This window comes from Anas acuta, chromosome 3 (assembly GCF_963932015.1).
Source record: "Anas acuta chromosome 3, bAnaAcu1.1, whole genome shotgun sequence".
NCBI classification, from domain to species: domain Eukaryota; kingdom Metazoa; phylum Chordata; class Aves; order Anseriformes; family Anatidae; genus Anas; species Anas acuta.
The window spans coordinates 70380326-70394834 of NC_088981.1; the positions used below are offsets into that span (position 1 = coordinate 70380326).

At 44.0% G+C, this 14509-nt stretch overlaps 1 protein-coding gene across 2 annotated transcripts in view; it reads left to right on the plus strand.

Annotated features, from left to right (window-relative positions):
• The first annotated feature begins 1407 nt into the window (after positions 1 to 1407).
• The window catches only part of CDK19 (cyclin dependent kinase 19), a 111588-nt gene continuing 98486 nt past the window's right edge, over positions 1408 to 14509 (plus strand). Inside the window, exon 1 of one of the 2 annotated variants that reach the window (XM_068677711.1) lies at positions 1408 to 1766. Coding sequence is in view for 1 of the 2 variants with exons in the window: in XM_068677710.1 (XP_068533811.1) it covers positions 1639 to 1766 (128 nt within the window). In the remaining variant the exon portion in view is untranslated. The remainder of the gene's footprint in view (positions 1767 to 14509) is intronic. The other variant, XM_068677710.1, reaches the window with a different exon arrangement.

A 14509-nucleotide genomic window follows, 5' to 3' on the forward strand; every position in this document is an offset into this window, starting at 1 on the left:
GTTAGAGGGGAATTAAGCTGCCTTGGCTTACAAATGTCAGCCTGGCTGACCTTCTGTACCCGGCTGTGCTGTCAGCCCTCTTACCCAGGGCTGCGGGCATGCAGCGAGTTATAGCAAGAGGCAGGCTTTCACGGCATGGTGTAATGGAAAGAGAAGAAAACAAATGTCACTGATGATAATGGGAAATAACAATTATTACTCTGAGGGCAATGGGAACTCATAGAGTTTGTTATTACCGACAGCCAGGTATTCCTTAATCCTTGTGACTTTAAGTCTGGATTAATGCAGCGAGGTAGCACAACCTCCTGCAGCAGCTGCATGCGTGTCCTTGTGAGTCTGTGTCCCTTTCTTCTCAACGCTGGATTTGATTACCAGGTGACTAAAGATGTGAGAGCTTTGCAAAATTAAAACGGTTAGCTCTAATTTTAGCAAACGTCTTTAACGTCGATGCTGAAAGATAAATGGCCCTCTCTCCGCTGCGTGTAGGATAATTGCCAGCTCATGATCTGGTCTCATTCAGGAAGATCCGTATCTGCAGCTGAAAAAAATAAAAAGTACTTGTGGCTCTCTGGGCAATATTGCTTTGGGGAGGGAGTGATGGTTTTCTGAGAATTTTGACTGTTAGATACCTGGCACATTGGACCAGCCACTGCCTTCGGGAAGAAATAATCACCTCACAGCACTGTTTGGGAACCAAGCTCCTGGGATAACTGACTGAAATGCGATTTTAAAGAGGATAACTGACAGAAATGTGATTTTAAAGGGGATAACTGACAGAAATGTGATTTTAAAAGGGATAACTGACTGAAATGTGATTTTAAAAGGGATAATTGACCGGAATGTGATTTATACACGTGAACCTGGAGGTAGCACCACCTTTGCCCCACATCTCTGGGGCTGCTACTGCAGCTTTTTGTCAGGATCCTCAACCACCGCACCTCAGGGCTAGGCGGGGGTCCCTGTGTGATCCCTGTGAGCCCGCCCCGCTCCCCTCAGCAGCCCCCGCCCTCGCCTCGCGCGCGGCCCAACGGCCGTAACGGCCCCAACGGCCGCCCCGCCCCCAGGCCCGGGCTGCGGGCGCGAAGCCTTTCCCCGAGGCCAGGCAGCGGGGGCGGGGCCGGGCCGGCCAATCAGAGGCCGGCATCCAGCAGCGGGGGCGGGGCTAACGCCTTGAGTGACAGCCGGCGGGGTAAACAAGCGGCCGCGCTCCCCGGCGGGAGGAGAGAGAGGAGGGGAGGCAAGAAGGGGGAGGCGGCGCGGGGCACGCTGGGACTTGTAGTCCCGCCGCGCTGAGATCCCGCCCGCAGCCTCCGGGGCCGCCACCCGGCGCCGCACTACGACTCCCGGCACCCCCCAGCGCCGCGCCGCCGGGAGCCGACTTGAAGCGGGCGGGCGGCGGCGGCGGCGCGCGCCCCCTCCCCCCCCTGTCCCTCCCTCCCCCCCCCGCCCGCCTGCCTCAGAGCCCCGAAAACCAAAACAAAAACAAAAACAAGCCCAAAACGCCCCCCCCGCCCCAAAACCCCCCTCACGCCCCTCACCCCTCACCTCATGGCGGCGGCCGGAGGGGGCTCCGCCGGCCGGGGGTGCTGATCCGGCCTCACCCCCCCCCCACCCCCCGTCACCCCCTATGGGCGAGACATGGACTACGAGTTCAAGTCGAAGCTGGCGGCCGAGCGGGAGCGGGTGGAGGACCTCTTCGAGTACGAGGGCTGCAAAGTGGGCAGGGGCACCTACGGGCACGTCTACAAGGCCCGCCGCAAGGACGGGTAAGGCCGACGGCTTCCCTCATCACCCCCCCCCCCCATTCCCCCTTTCATCCTCCTCCTCCTCCTCCTGTGGGGTTCAAGGAGCGGTGCTGAGGCCTCAGGAAGGCCCCCCCCGTGCAGGTGCAGGGGCTGGCGGTGACCCCGCTGCTCCCCAGCAGCCGCCCAGCGCTCCCCGTGCGTTGTGGTGGCACAGGCCGGGTCTGCAGGAGCGTGCCAGCCTGCTGGGTAAAGGCTTACAAAATATGCTTGCAGGTCTCACACCATACCCTTCAGGCAGAAGGCTGAAGAGTCTTCCACTCTAGGCAAGCGAAACTTCGAAAGAAAAAACCCCTCGTTATGAAAAACCCACCCTTTTCTGTCCTTTTTACCAAGTTCTGGAATGCTGCCTTAACTGAATAGAAAAACCCAGATATCCTTCTTTTTTTCCCTTCTTTTTATAGGAGTAAATCACATTCATTCGTGTCTCAACTCTAAGCTCTCAGCCCAGAAGGCGCAGTATCAAAGAGAGCAGTAGCTGAAAGTTAGCCTGCCAGCGCAGGTGGAGGACTGAACGCTGAGAGAGGAGCTCTGGTTCTGACTGTGTCTGGCTCTGCAGCCTAAAAAAGAATAAATAATTACACCTAATGAACTTTAAAAAGAAACTTTAAAGCCTTTCTGGGTATTACAGGTGCCCCCGAGTTTTCCTAATATTGGTGGCTTTACTCCTCCTGGTTTTATAATTTTAAGTTATTTATTCACGTGTGAATATATGACATACAGAAAAGTTATGTGAGAGGAAGCTGTGGTAAGAATACCCAGAATGCTGATAAAATATTTGCTCCTGCTCTCTGATGCAGTAATCCTGAAATTACTGTTGTAAGAAAAACATAAAAGAGTTGGAACTTTGAGTCTGCTCTTTCTATGACCAAAAAAAAAAAGAAGTTTGATGTCTGTCTATAACTCATCTGCTTCGTTTCCTTCAGTAGTAATGGAACGTTGTTGCAAGGATTGCATGGATGCTGCGAAGCGCCATGAAAAACGTGTCTGCAAAATCCATAAATAATAGTATCGGAAATACAAATGGGTAATAAACCAAAAGTAAACATGGCAAAAAGATAGATTATCTCCAGCTCTGACTGATTAGCGAAGAGAGACCTTGAGCTGTAAGCAGGCCTGCTGGTAAAAGGAAGTGAAAAGTTTCAGTAGGCAGTCAATTTGATTGAAGCGCAATATAATGTGGCACAAATGCAACCGTACTTTGTAGTCAGAGGTTTTACTTCATGAAGCATGGTAACTGGGTTATTATCCCCTTTTTTACAACATCAGTAAGCTCACATTCAATTGCTTTTGTTTGACATTTGGACCTAGGGTGAAAAGGAGATGTGACATTAGAAAAATGTAGAGAGCAACCTAAGTCATTAAGATGAGATTATTTCTTTACAAAATAAAACTACCTATTGCATCTCTTTGCAGCAGAACATATTTACCATCAGTTCTTAAATTTAAGGCTTTCTTAATGACAGAGAGAAACTTTTTCCAGTGCTAGCAACAACAGAAACCCAGCAGTGATGCATATGTATAGCGTGCTGATCACTGGGGGATTTTGAGGCACATGTAAAGGGATTCTTCTTTGCTTGATCACAGAGAGGCTGTTTCAGTATTTCAGGCTTGCGAAGCATTCTTGCATCAACTGAAAAGATCCTGGCTCCTTGCTTCTCATAGCCAATTTGCAGTCTCGGGGGGCTGAGAGCAGTAAGAACCTTGTAGCTCTGCAGAAATTCCACCGAGAGCCTGTCACTTCATGTTTCACAAACTTGGCATATAAACTTTATGAAATAGTAAAATGTGTTTATACGGAGCTTGGCAAGCTGTTGGATAAAACGCTTGCTTAAAAAAAAAAGTGGTTGCCTTGCTTAGATCTCAGGGAATGGCCTGGGCATAAAAGCAGTTTTTAAACAAAGTAGCATCGTAGTTTGGCTTTTTCAGCTTAGAATGCAGTATCACTGGGCGTGTTTCTAGTGAGCCGATTGATTTCTGTGAAAGTGAAGTTATAAAAGACTTTGTTCAAACCTGACTGCCTTTAAAAAAAAAATAATGCTGGTCTGACATTTGCATGTTACTGAATGAGCATATTTTTTAAAGATGTTGAGCACCTGCAGCTTCCATTTACTTCAGAAGTGTTTGCGTGGTCTGACAATGTCTGGAGTGTTACCTTTATTATGTGTTTAGCTAAATGAGGCACTTGGGTTTGCAAAACTTTCAGTGATATCTTTGTAGCCCAGTATGGCCAGAAAACAGGGCTCTGTATAAGCTGTCCCATGGTTTGCTTCAGTGTACACTGAAGTCAGTGGTTGGGGGAACAGTGATGCACAGATAAACCTTGTGATGGCAATTCAGCTGCCAACGTTAAGTCTTTAGTTCTTCATGTCGCTGGAAAACCTGTTGTTTTTCTGTGTGTGTTGCCTCAAATACGCCATGCTGACTCTGCTAATGCTTCTTTGGACACTGGCTTGCATTTGTCCAGTAAAACAAAAAATACAATTTTTCCAGTCATGGCTAGGAAAGTATGATTAGTTTCACATCTTACCTCTCCTCGTTACGTTCCTTGCTGCTACTTTGGTCACCGTTTAAGCCACCATGGTGTGTTTAGTCGTTTGACTTCATGTACCTCTAAAATACAATTACAAATGATAGATTTTTTTTTTTTTCCTAAATAACAATGCATGTAATATTTTTAATCCTCATGTTTCAAAATGCCTTTTAAAAAGCATGTAAGTGCAGGGAATGAGAGCAGTGACCGTCCTGCCATTTAATACTTGGCAAGTGTAAATAGTGTGGCACTGCCCTGTGCTCTGCTGCAGTCATAAACTCACTCTTGATTAATACAGCGTATCTGCTGAATGAAGAGCATTGATTTCTGTGCTGATAGAGTAATACACTTTTTAAAATTAAGTCTGTTTGTAAGTTGTCAGGTTGTACTGTTATTAATATACTGAAGTTTCCAAGAAGAATTGGCATAAAACAGGCTCCCCCTTAACTGCCAAGTAGAGAATTCCCTCTTGGAAACTGCGGAGCGGTGACATAGATTCAGAAACATCATTGTAAATTACAGGCATAGGAGGGGGGAAATGAATAAATTCCCCCTTCCTCCCCCGTTTTTGAGTGTTGTAGATCTGTAGCTAAAGGGGAGCCTTGTTTCTTCTGTGTGATGTTGGTGTGTAGAAGCGTGAATGTGAAGTTTTTAAGCTGATCTGAAGTGCTTACAGCATCGAAGTCTGCCCGAGGTCAGGTGAACTTCAGGGAAAGGGCATGGGAAGAGAAAGGAAGGGGAAGTCTGTAGCCAGAGCAAGTGTTTAATCTAACCTAGGAATGCTGGTTTTGGTGCCAACCAAGTAACCTTCATTTCCATTTATTTATTTATATTATGACTCTTATTTGCTTGAAGCAGAAGTGAAAAAAAAATATAAAGAGAGAAGAAGAGGAATGCTGCAAGGCACAGCTGCCTTGGAAAAGCAGCCTTTCTCCTGCTGCGACTCACCGTGGCTTCAGCGAACGGAGTTGGGTTGTTCAGAGGTTGCCTCTGGTCACACTTAGGGCTGAGATCCCTGCGGTGGCAGAAAACCTTCAGTGCCGAACAGGCCGAGGCAGTCTGTTTATTCTGTTAAATCAATATTAGTATAGCAAGAATTTGTGTACAGTTCTCCCCCTATTGCTGTTCTTCAGCATTTAAACTGCTGAAGTAATAGAGCACAACTGTGTCAGGAAATGAATCTCGCACCAGAGCTGACTAAATGCTACAAATGAGCAGTGCTGGGGGGAAAAATCCCAGGGAACCCGGAGCTGGGGTACTGCAGTTACGTTCACTGTAGAGAGAGGCAGCTCCTTGATGTGCCAAGCGTTACACTCGCCTGGATGTGAAGCTGGGGAGTTCTGTACCACTGCAAGTAAGTGCTTGTGAGATGTTTGAAAGCCTGTGATGTGCTGTTTACCTCATTTTCAGTTTCTCTGTTTGACATTGCCGTGAACTTAAGTGAATTGGATTGTCAGCGGTGGTTGCTGCTCTTACAGGCTCCGTCACAGGAATATTGACCCAAGTCAGAAAGCGATGGCTCCTGAACACTTCCTTTTCTCTGCAGCAACATCTCTGCCTGTGATGAGATGTGAGGAGCAGTGTTTTCCTCCTTACTGCCATCATTTTTTTTTCCTCCTTGATGAAACTTGCTATCTTGGGGAAGACAGAATGGGTAAAGGTGTTCATGCCTCGCCATGATCTCTCCTCGCTGAGGAAGCCTAAATACAAGGCTTACATGCAAACACCGAGAACCCTTTATGGCAGCAAACACTGTTAATGCGTGTGAGAAGAAGCAGCAGAATTAAAACGAACCTGTCTAACTAGTCTGCAATGCCTTCTCCCCTGAAGTAGGAAGAGCTCATTAGTATTTCATAATTGAGCCACGCTGAGAGCTGGTAGTCCAGCTACGCTGGTGGCTCTGCTTCCTGCCCAGGAGGACAGTGTGAGTGCTGATGAGTAATTTTTAGTGCTTCCCGCCTATGGTCTCCCCCATAGCGATTTTGTCCTTTCTTCTGCTGCCCTCTGAGCGCAGGGATGAGCTGTGTGGCCCGTGGCCTGCCAGAATGCAAACAGCATTCAGCTGGTGTTTCATTTTCTGCTAGGGCTTTGGGGTGGTGGTAGGAGATTGAGGAAGAAACGAGATGAGTGTGGGTGATGAGAAACAGAAGAGGTTAGGTTTGAGAGAGAAGCAGATGAAGATTTTTGCCAAGCTTGCAGAGGAGGACTCATGTATAAGGTAGCCCAGAATAAGCTGTGAAGGAAAATCTCTCAAGATTTAGCTTTTTTTCCCCCTCATTTTAAAAGGAGTTTCCTGATACAGAGAGAGAGGGTTAAGAGTTTTCTAATAATGCTACATGAAAAGGCAGTGAGAGCAGAGGAGGGAGAAGAGATTGCTTTTGGCACCCCACTCGGTAAAAAGGTGCAAAGTAAAATAGAGGGGCTAAATATTGCACATTGCACATGTCATCAGAATTTCTGTGAGATGCTCTAACCAAATTTTGTTAGAGACTCATTTAGTGACGTAAGGTTTTCCTATACCATTTGGAAATATCTCCTGAAAGAGCATCTGCCTTTCCTGTGGCCGTAATCAATCTTGTGACTTGTACAGATGCTGTCTGACCCAAATCTTTCTCTTCTAAGGTCAAAAGTTCTATGCTGCAAAATAAGTTTATATTTACATATGCTTACTGCTGCTTGAAGTACAGTTCAGGATATCGTCCTTTCCATGTGTATGATACAGGAAAGGATCTTTAGAAGTGATTCTCAGCTCTTACGTTTGCCTTTCAAAGATGTATTGTTTTTTGAGCTTGTTTGCTGCTATTCAAGAACTGACGCAATCTGTATTTTTTTTTTTTAGTTTCTTTTGCAAAGTATCAGAACTTCGAAAAAAAGATTTATTTGTTTCAATAACAGCGTGTTTGCCTGAAGGAATGCTGAAGTTGGTCCAGGGCAACTGCTTTTGGATTAAATTGCCTAGCTCAGCATGTCACTTTAGGAAATGAAGAACAATTTCTACTTGTATAGCAGAGACAGAACCTTGACTGTTTTGGCTTGACTGATGAGTGAATGCATCTAAATAATTTAGGTTTATAAAAGACCTCCCTGCTCTGGGGACTTTGTTTATATGGATCACTTGACTATAAGATCCATGACTGACAGCTAAAAATGCTAGTTGTGAGGGTATTAGAAATAATGACTCTTCTGAGCTTCAGTTATCTCGATAGATTTGAGAAGAAATAAACAACAGAAAAGGAAACCTTTTAAATCAAAATTAGTTGTTATTAGCAAAGTCCTGCGATAGCCTTTAATATCTGAATATCTTTAATATCTGAATTTCTCATTAATGGTTCCTTAGGCTTTTCTGTGGGATTGCAAGCCTTTGGTTTAGCAGGATTTCCTTAGAGGATTGCTGAAATATTAGTGTATCTAATAAGGATGAAAGGAGTGCTGTTGAGGTTGTGTAAACTGATCTTTGCAAAATGGGTGTCTTATTTTGTTTTTTTGAATCGGAAAGTAGAAACATTTTCCTACTGTGAGAAAGATTGGTGGAGCAGAGCCTACTGGAACAGGTGATCTCTGAAGGACGCTGCTTCTGTTTACTTCTGTCTTTTTTGGGATTAGCAGTTTTTTAATGAATATTTTAGGTGTCAGGCTTTCCGATAGGCAAAGCAGCACACACGAGGAGCTATAGCTACTAGGAGTGCTGGATTTCTAACCTACAGGTATGAGATCTGATATAAGTAAGAGCACAGGTATGAATTGTGGACAGCCGTAGCCAATATGGATTTAAACATACGTTCTCATAAACTGGGCCTCGTGTGCAGTAAGGTTTTTTGGCGATTGCCATTCCCTGCTGACTGAAGTAGAAGATGCTATTGACGACTTTATACAGTCAAGTGAAAATAAATGTTACAGGCGATTGATTGGGATGCAGAAGCGGATCTTCCAGAAAGGAAATGACATCCAGAGGTGAAGTAGGACACTGCTGTTTTGAAGTGATACATCTGGTTTCTTCATGCGTTAATTGCAGAAAGAGTTAGTTACCTCTGTGTGGCCAGAAAAGGTTTTCTGCCTCTTCTCTCCCCCTTTTCTTTCCCTGCCCTTACCGACATGCTCGGAGCACCCAGACTGGTAGCGCTGGGACTGCTCCGATCATGGGTGCCCCTGACTCTCCCGTGGCTTTGCTATCTCACAGAGCCCCTGTGCCTGGAGAGAGCTGATGATACAAAGGCCGCCCACGTGTGAAGTTCTGGCAGCGTCGGATGAGCTGTTGGACTCTGAAGCAGATTCTTTTGGAAGAGGAGCCTCTTGTCTTGCAGTTCATGGATTCTGCAAATTCAAAGGCATTTAGAGAAAATTCTCACCAGTCTTAATGCTTCCATGGATTGCCACAGCTTCATGATAAGATTCAGCACCTTTAGGCTGTTACCAGTTGAATGCCATTTATTCTACCTTTAGCATGAGTTTGGTGGCAGGGAGAAAATGTTGGTGTAAAACTTCATCCTTAAAGGCTACTGGAAGAGCTCAAGAGCAGCCAGTTTTCACTATGGCATCATAGAATTGTTAAGGTTGGAAAAGCCCTCCAAGATCACCTGGTCCAACCATTCCCCTACCATCAATATTACCCACTGAACCATGTCTGTAAGCACCTTTCCTTAAACACCCCCAGCCATGATGACCCCACCACCTCCCTAGGCAACCCATCCCAGTGCCTGACTGCTCCTTCTGAGCAGAAATGTCTCCTCATTTCCAGCATAAACCACCCCTGGTGCAACTTGAGGCCATTCCTTCTGATCCTATCACTAGTTACCTGTGAGAAGAGGCCAACCTCCAGCTCCCCACACTTTCCTTTCAGGTAGCTGTAGAGAGCAGTAAGGTCTGCCCTGAGCCTCCTCTTCCTCAAACTAAACACCCCCAGCTCCCTCAGCTGCTCCTCACAGGCCTTGTGTTCCAGGTCCTTCACCAGCTTCGTAGCCCTTCTCTGGGCACACTCCAGGGCCTCGATGTCCTTCTTGTCCTGAGGGGCCCAAAGCTGAACACAGCACTCAAGGTGCGGCCTCACCAGAGCCGAGTACAGGGGGACGATCACCTCCCTGGTCCTTCTGGCTGCACTATTCCTCCTCCAAGCCAGGATGCTGTTGGCCTTCTTGGCCACCTGGGCACACTGGTAGCTGCAGGGCCTTCCTACCCTCTGGCAGATTGACACTTCACCCCAACTTGGTGCCCTCTGCAATCTTACTGAGGGTGCCCTCGATTCCCTCATCCAAGTCATCAATAAAGATATCAAAGAGAATGGGCCCCAACGCTGACCCCTGGGGAACACCACTCGTGACCGGTCACCAGCTGGGCTTAACTCTGCTCACATCTGCTTTGTGTGGACTTCTGTGTAGCTTTAGTAAAGACTTGAAGATTTCACGTGTTCAATCTGTTGAGCTGAAACGTCTGAGAAAAAGAAGAGCAGAAGTGGGACAGATCTGATAAATCTGCGCTTTCTACATGCTTTAGAGGAGGCACTTACTGTGTCATGAACCAGGAAAGGAAAACTAAATAAGTGCAGTTTTTAGGCTGTTGTCTCAGTCTTACATTGAGTCAGTAATTTCTTCCTGCTGTAGGTGAAACTAATGCATCATATTAATTTAGAAAAAAAAAATCTGCTGTGTTTCAGAGAGGTTCTTGCTGAAGAGACTTAAAACAAATGCAGGTTTCTTAGTGTTTGTTGTTTTAATAGCCATCTCCCACCTATCCAAGTTGCAGTATTTAACCAGATATGCACTACAGAGAAAGACGTGGTGTGTAGTGAGCTGTGTATTTACAGTATGGTTTTACACTGAGGTTTTAGGACTTTTAAAATTACTGAAAAACAGATGGCTAATGTTATTGGCATTTGTGGTTAGTCACAAGCACGCTCCTTCAAAGAGATTTTGTGAAACAAAAGGCAGATTCCTTTTTGGCGTAGTCTAAAGGATCCTGTATCTGTGTCCTTGATAGATAATTCCCTGATAAATAAAAGCTTGTTTTCTCCTTATTTCATTGTGTTCTTTTTTTTAATTATTTTATTTTTTTTCTTCTTGTTGCTGCTGCTTATTTCAAGGTAACAGATCCTCAAATATGGATCCTTAAAATCCAACAAATAATCAGGAGCCTTCCCAGAAAGGAGGTATTTCCTAAATGTGTTCATTAACTGTAATCGAACCTGTAAGTAAGATCAGATACAGATCAATCTCCTGCTTTAATCCAACAAATGCTGAAAGAAGTTACAGAATAATTTTACTGCTTTGCCAGTTTAATGTGAACACTTCAAGTTTTGCATTTATAAATATGCTGTCAAGTCTGCTTATGCCAGTCTGTTATAAAATAAACCAACTCACATGAACTTGATGGTTCTCGGTCATTCATTGGAGCCAGTTTAGTTCTGGCAGTGGCACAAGCCCCGTAGCTGCTTGAGGTCTCTGGGTCTTCTCCAGCGGCTATGGAGTTTCAGTGGCTGAAGTTGTGCTCCTTTTCCTTACAAGATGTTTTATTATGTAAAGGCTTAGCTGTGGCTGATACGTTTTCCAGTTGTCTGTTGTTAGAGAGATCTTGAACATCTGTCAGTGGCTGTGAAAATGTCTCAAACTGTTGTTAACAGACAGTATCTGTCTGTTATCTACAGGTGTTGTGAAGATCACTTCTTTTTTAATAGCTACTTCACATATACTTTGTGAGGTTTTGTGGAAGGACAGAGTGTAAGGGTGTCACGTTTAAAGGCAAGTACCCCAGCACCACGTTAAGAACTTGCCTTCTTCTTTAACACACACATCTCCTCCTGAGTTCATAGCCTGGCTTGCAGAGGAATAAATAGACAGAAGAGCAGCCATATCAATAGTGGTTTTTAAAGGTACACCCCAGGATATTCAGTAGATAACAGAACAAAATCAGGGCATAGTTCAACTTCTAATAGGATAGTGTGATAACAGCGAGTGTCTATTCATAGCCTGATGCCAGTGGTACTTGTAACGTGAGCTCTTTTACATCGCTGGGATGTGTCAGATTTTCCAGCAGGCTAAGCTCTGGGAGATTGTTCTCCTGTGCGTTTCTTATAATGCATGTAATGAAAGTCTTTTTAATTTTTTTTATTATTATTTTTAAGGCTATTTGTTGTAAGCAGTTGCTCCATGTTTGCACAACTCTTGCAATATCTTTACTTAGCCATGTAGTTGCAGAGGAGAAGCAAACTCAACTCTGAATGGCTTTTTTTTCACTACCCCTCCAGGATTCATGCTACTGAGATGCTTCAGTATATATAGGGGTGCAAACTGAGTTCTGTTTGGTGATGTTGACTTTTTTTTTTTTTAAGCTAGGCAAATCTTTATTGCTTGCTTCTCAACTCCAAGATTTTTGATCTGGTGTTCCAACAATTACATGCAAAAGGCACAAATTGTTTAGTTGTGCTAGTAAAAACAGCATTTGATCAAAATAGCTCTAAACCATAGCAGACTTCTGTTTAAAAAATGTTTATTAGTATAATGATGCTAATAATAATGAGACATTAACTGTTGTTCTGGAGGTAGAAATTGTTTCTCTAATTCTAGAGGGGGCACAATAGCATATTTTCTGTTGCAGCTCTTTTTGGTCTTGACTTTGGTTAAGTCTACGTATCATTTTCCATTTCACTGATAGCAACTTTTAAAGAAAATCCCCTAAAATCGTTTGTCATATTCTGTCTGTCACCTTTAAGCACATGCTGGTAATTGCTGTTTTATTTTTTCATAGCCCCCTGGAAAAATGAATGCATCATTTCTTGTGTTTTTGTGTTTTTTTATTTCCAGTGCCGAATGGGATCCCTGCAGTGGCTTTGCTCCTGGAAAGCTTTGTGAGGCAAATAACCACAGAGGGATTTTTCACTTTTTCCTGCAGTACTCTGCTTCGAGGCCACTGGGCTGTGTAGTGGTCCTGGTCTTTGCCCTATAAAGGCACAATTATGTGTGCCACAAAAATGTGATTATTCCATTAGTGTTGTGTACAAGGGTGACTTGTTGTCTTCTGTCAGTGTTTTCTAGCTAGGTCTTGGGATGTTTATTGTGTACTTTATTTGTTTAAGGCATTGTATACTTTATTTTCTATTTTCAATGCTCTGCTCTTAATTAAGAAAATTAGTATATGGTATAACATTAATATCTGTATTAACTGGTGTAATAGTTACAGTTGTAGCTTAAGTGTGATTATAGGCTTCCAGGCCAGCTCTTTGATGTGGCTAATAAACTATGGATTTGGTATGTTAAATACTTTCTGAATTCAGGAGGGACCGTCATTAGAAGTTTAAAAATTTGAATAATATGGATAAAACAGTAGTTGAACCATGTGCTATTTTCAGATCCTCCAGTTTTTGCCTTGGGCAAGTTGTTTCTAGTCTTCCATTGACTTGTTTCTTGTTTAGAAACAAGTATTCCATACTGTGGAATACAGACCGGAGAGCACATTGCCACCTTTGCACTGGGGTGGCTGTCTAATTGACCCCTCTTGGTCCAGCTTTGTCATGCACCCTTCTCCCCTGCCCTCAGGCACAAATGGGCAGAGCAGGACCTGCTGGCACGTTGGCTGGCTTCTAGGATGCTGGTAGTGTGGACCCCAGGGCGGTATCTTCACACAGGGACCTTGCTTCTGCTTGGTTACCTCCATCATGGTGCCTTCTGCCTCTTCCCAGACCTGTGGAGCTCATTGCTCTGCTTTGTTTTCTAAACTGGATCCTGCTTGCTACGCTCTCGAATGAAAAATGCACCAATGTAGCATCTGTCAGAGAAGAATTTAGGAAAATGAAAACGGTATTGTTCTGTAGGAGTTCTTGAAATATGTTCCAGGTTCACTGGAGCTTTTCTGTGTATTCAACATGAAGCAGAAATAATTCCCTCTGCCCACAGTGTTTCTTAAGAGCGCAGGTCTCTAGGGAGTCGAACAGTGTACTTGCATATCACTGCGTTTTACATTATTTATGGAGCTCTTACAGCAGAGAAACAGCTAATAAAGTACCTATTTTTTCTTTGGTCATTTAAGACCGTTTTATTGAGTAAACAGGATTGTGGATTTCATCAGATTGCGTTGACTGACTCAGTGTCGAGGATTTAAATATATTCCTTTCTCAAATTATCTTGAGGTTACTCTTAAATGAGAAATATTGTTAGTTAAAGTACCAGTTGGTGGAGATCTTTTGGGAAGTGCTTTAAGCAGCTATTATGTTTGTTTAATAAAAACCTTGAACTTTGGAAACATATTCATATAACCTTGCTTCTCTGCCAAAACTAGTAAATGATATTGACGTACTTAAAGGAGGCTATGATTTGAAATTGTTGGTAAAATACAAACAGATGTTTTGTGAGACCTAGAATATGGTATTTTTGGAGTTCTTTGTACTTGATGCCCATTTATTTTAGATAAGTGTTTTAATTATCCCCATTTTTACTCACTGCTCACAAAACCCAGCATCCTAGAAGCATGCTGGTTGCTGCTTGGTGATATTGACTTCTTATCCCACGTGCTGTAATGTCTTACGGCGATGGGTTGTTTTTTTAAGCATCTTTCATCATTTCTCATTTGTCTCCTAAAATCCTATGTAGAGCGGTTGGTGTTCGATGATGACAGACCTGCAGTGGTGCTAAGCCGTGCTGTTAAATACAGCATGTGCCAAACAGCTTGCCCGTCTTCTGCAGCGTCCTTCAGCCTGCCCAAGCCTGGGTGACTGAATTTAATGCTTGCCTTGCCAGGCTAGGTCAGTGCAGTTTTATCTGTGTGGTGGTGTTCTCACTTCAGGAGATGTGCTGAAGGAAGGGCGCATTTCACTTCTGCAGTGCCCAGTTTGTACTGGGCCTTCAGCTGGTAAGCACAGCATCATTCCGTACCATGCAGTGTGAGCATGACTATAGTTTAAAACCTGTGAGCAACTTTAAATGTCTGGAGTTGGTTTTGGTTCTGCAGACAACACAATTTTGTCTTCATAGCTTCAGTGCCATGATCTGAATAACGAAGTTAATACTTTGCACTTCATGTAAATCTGTCTGCATAGGTAGAACTGTGTATGAGAAGGGATGAGCATTTATTACTCACTTTTTTCAAAATTTAATGAAATCTAAATTTCTAAAAGACAAACTATGAATTTATCACCTGTAAAGACACAGACTTCTTGGTTCTGTATCGGTGTCTCGATCCAAGTTCTTGTAAA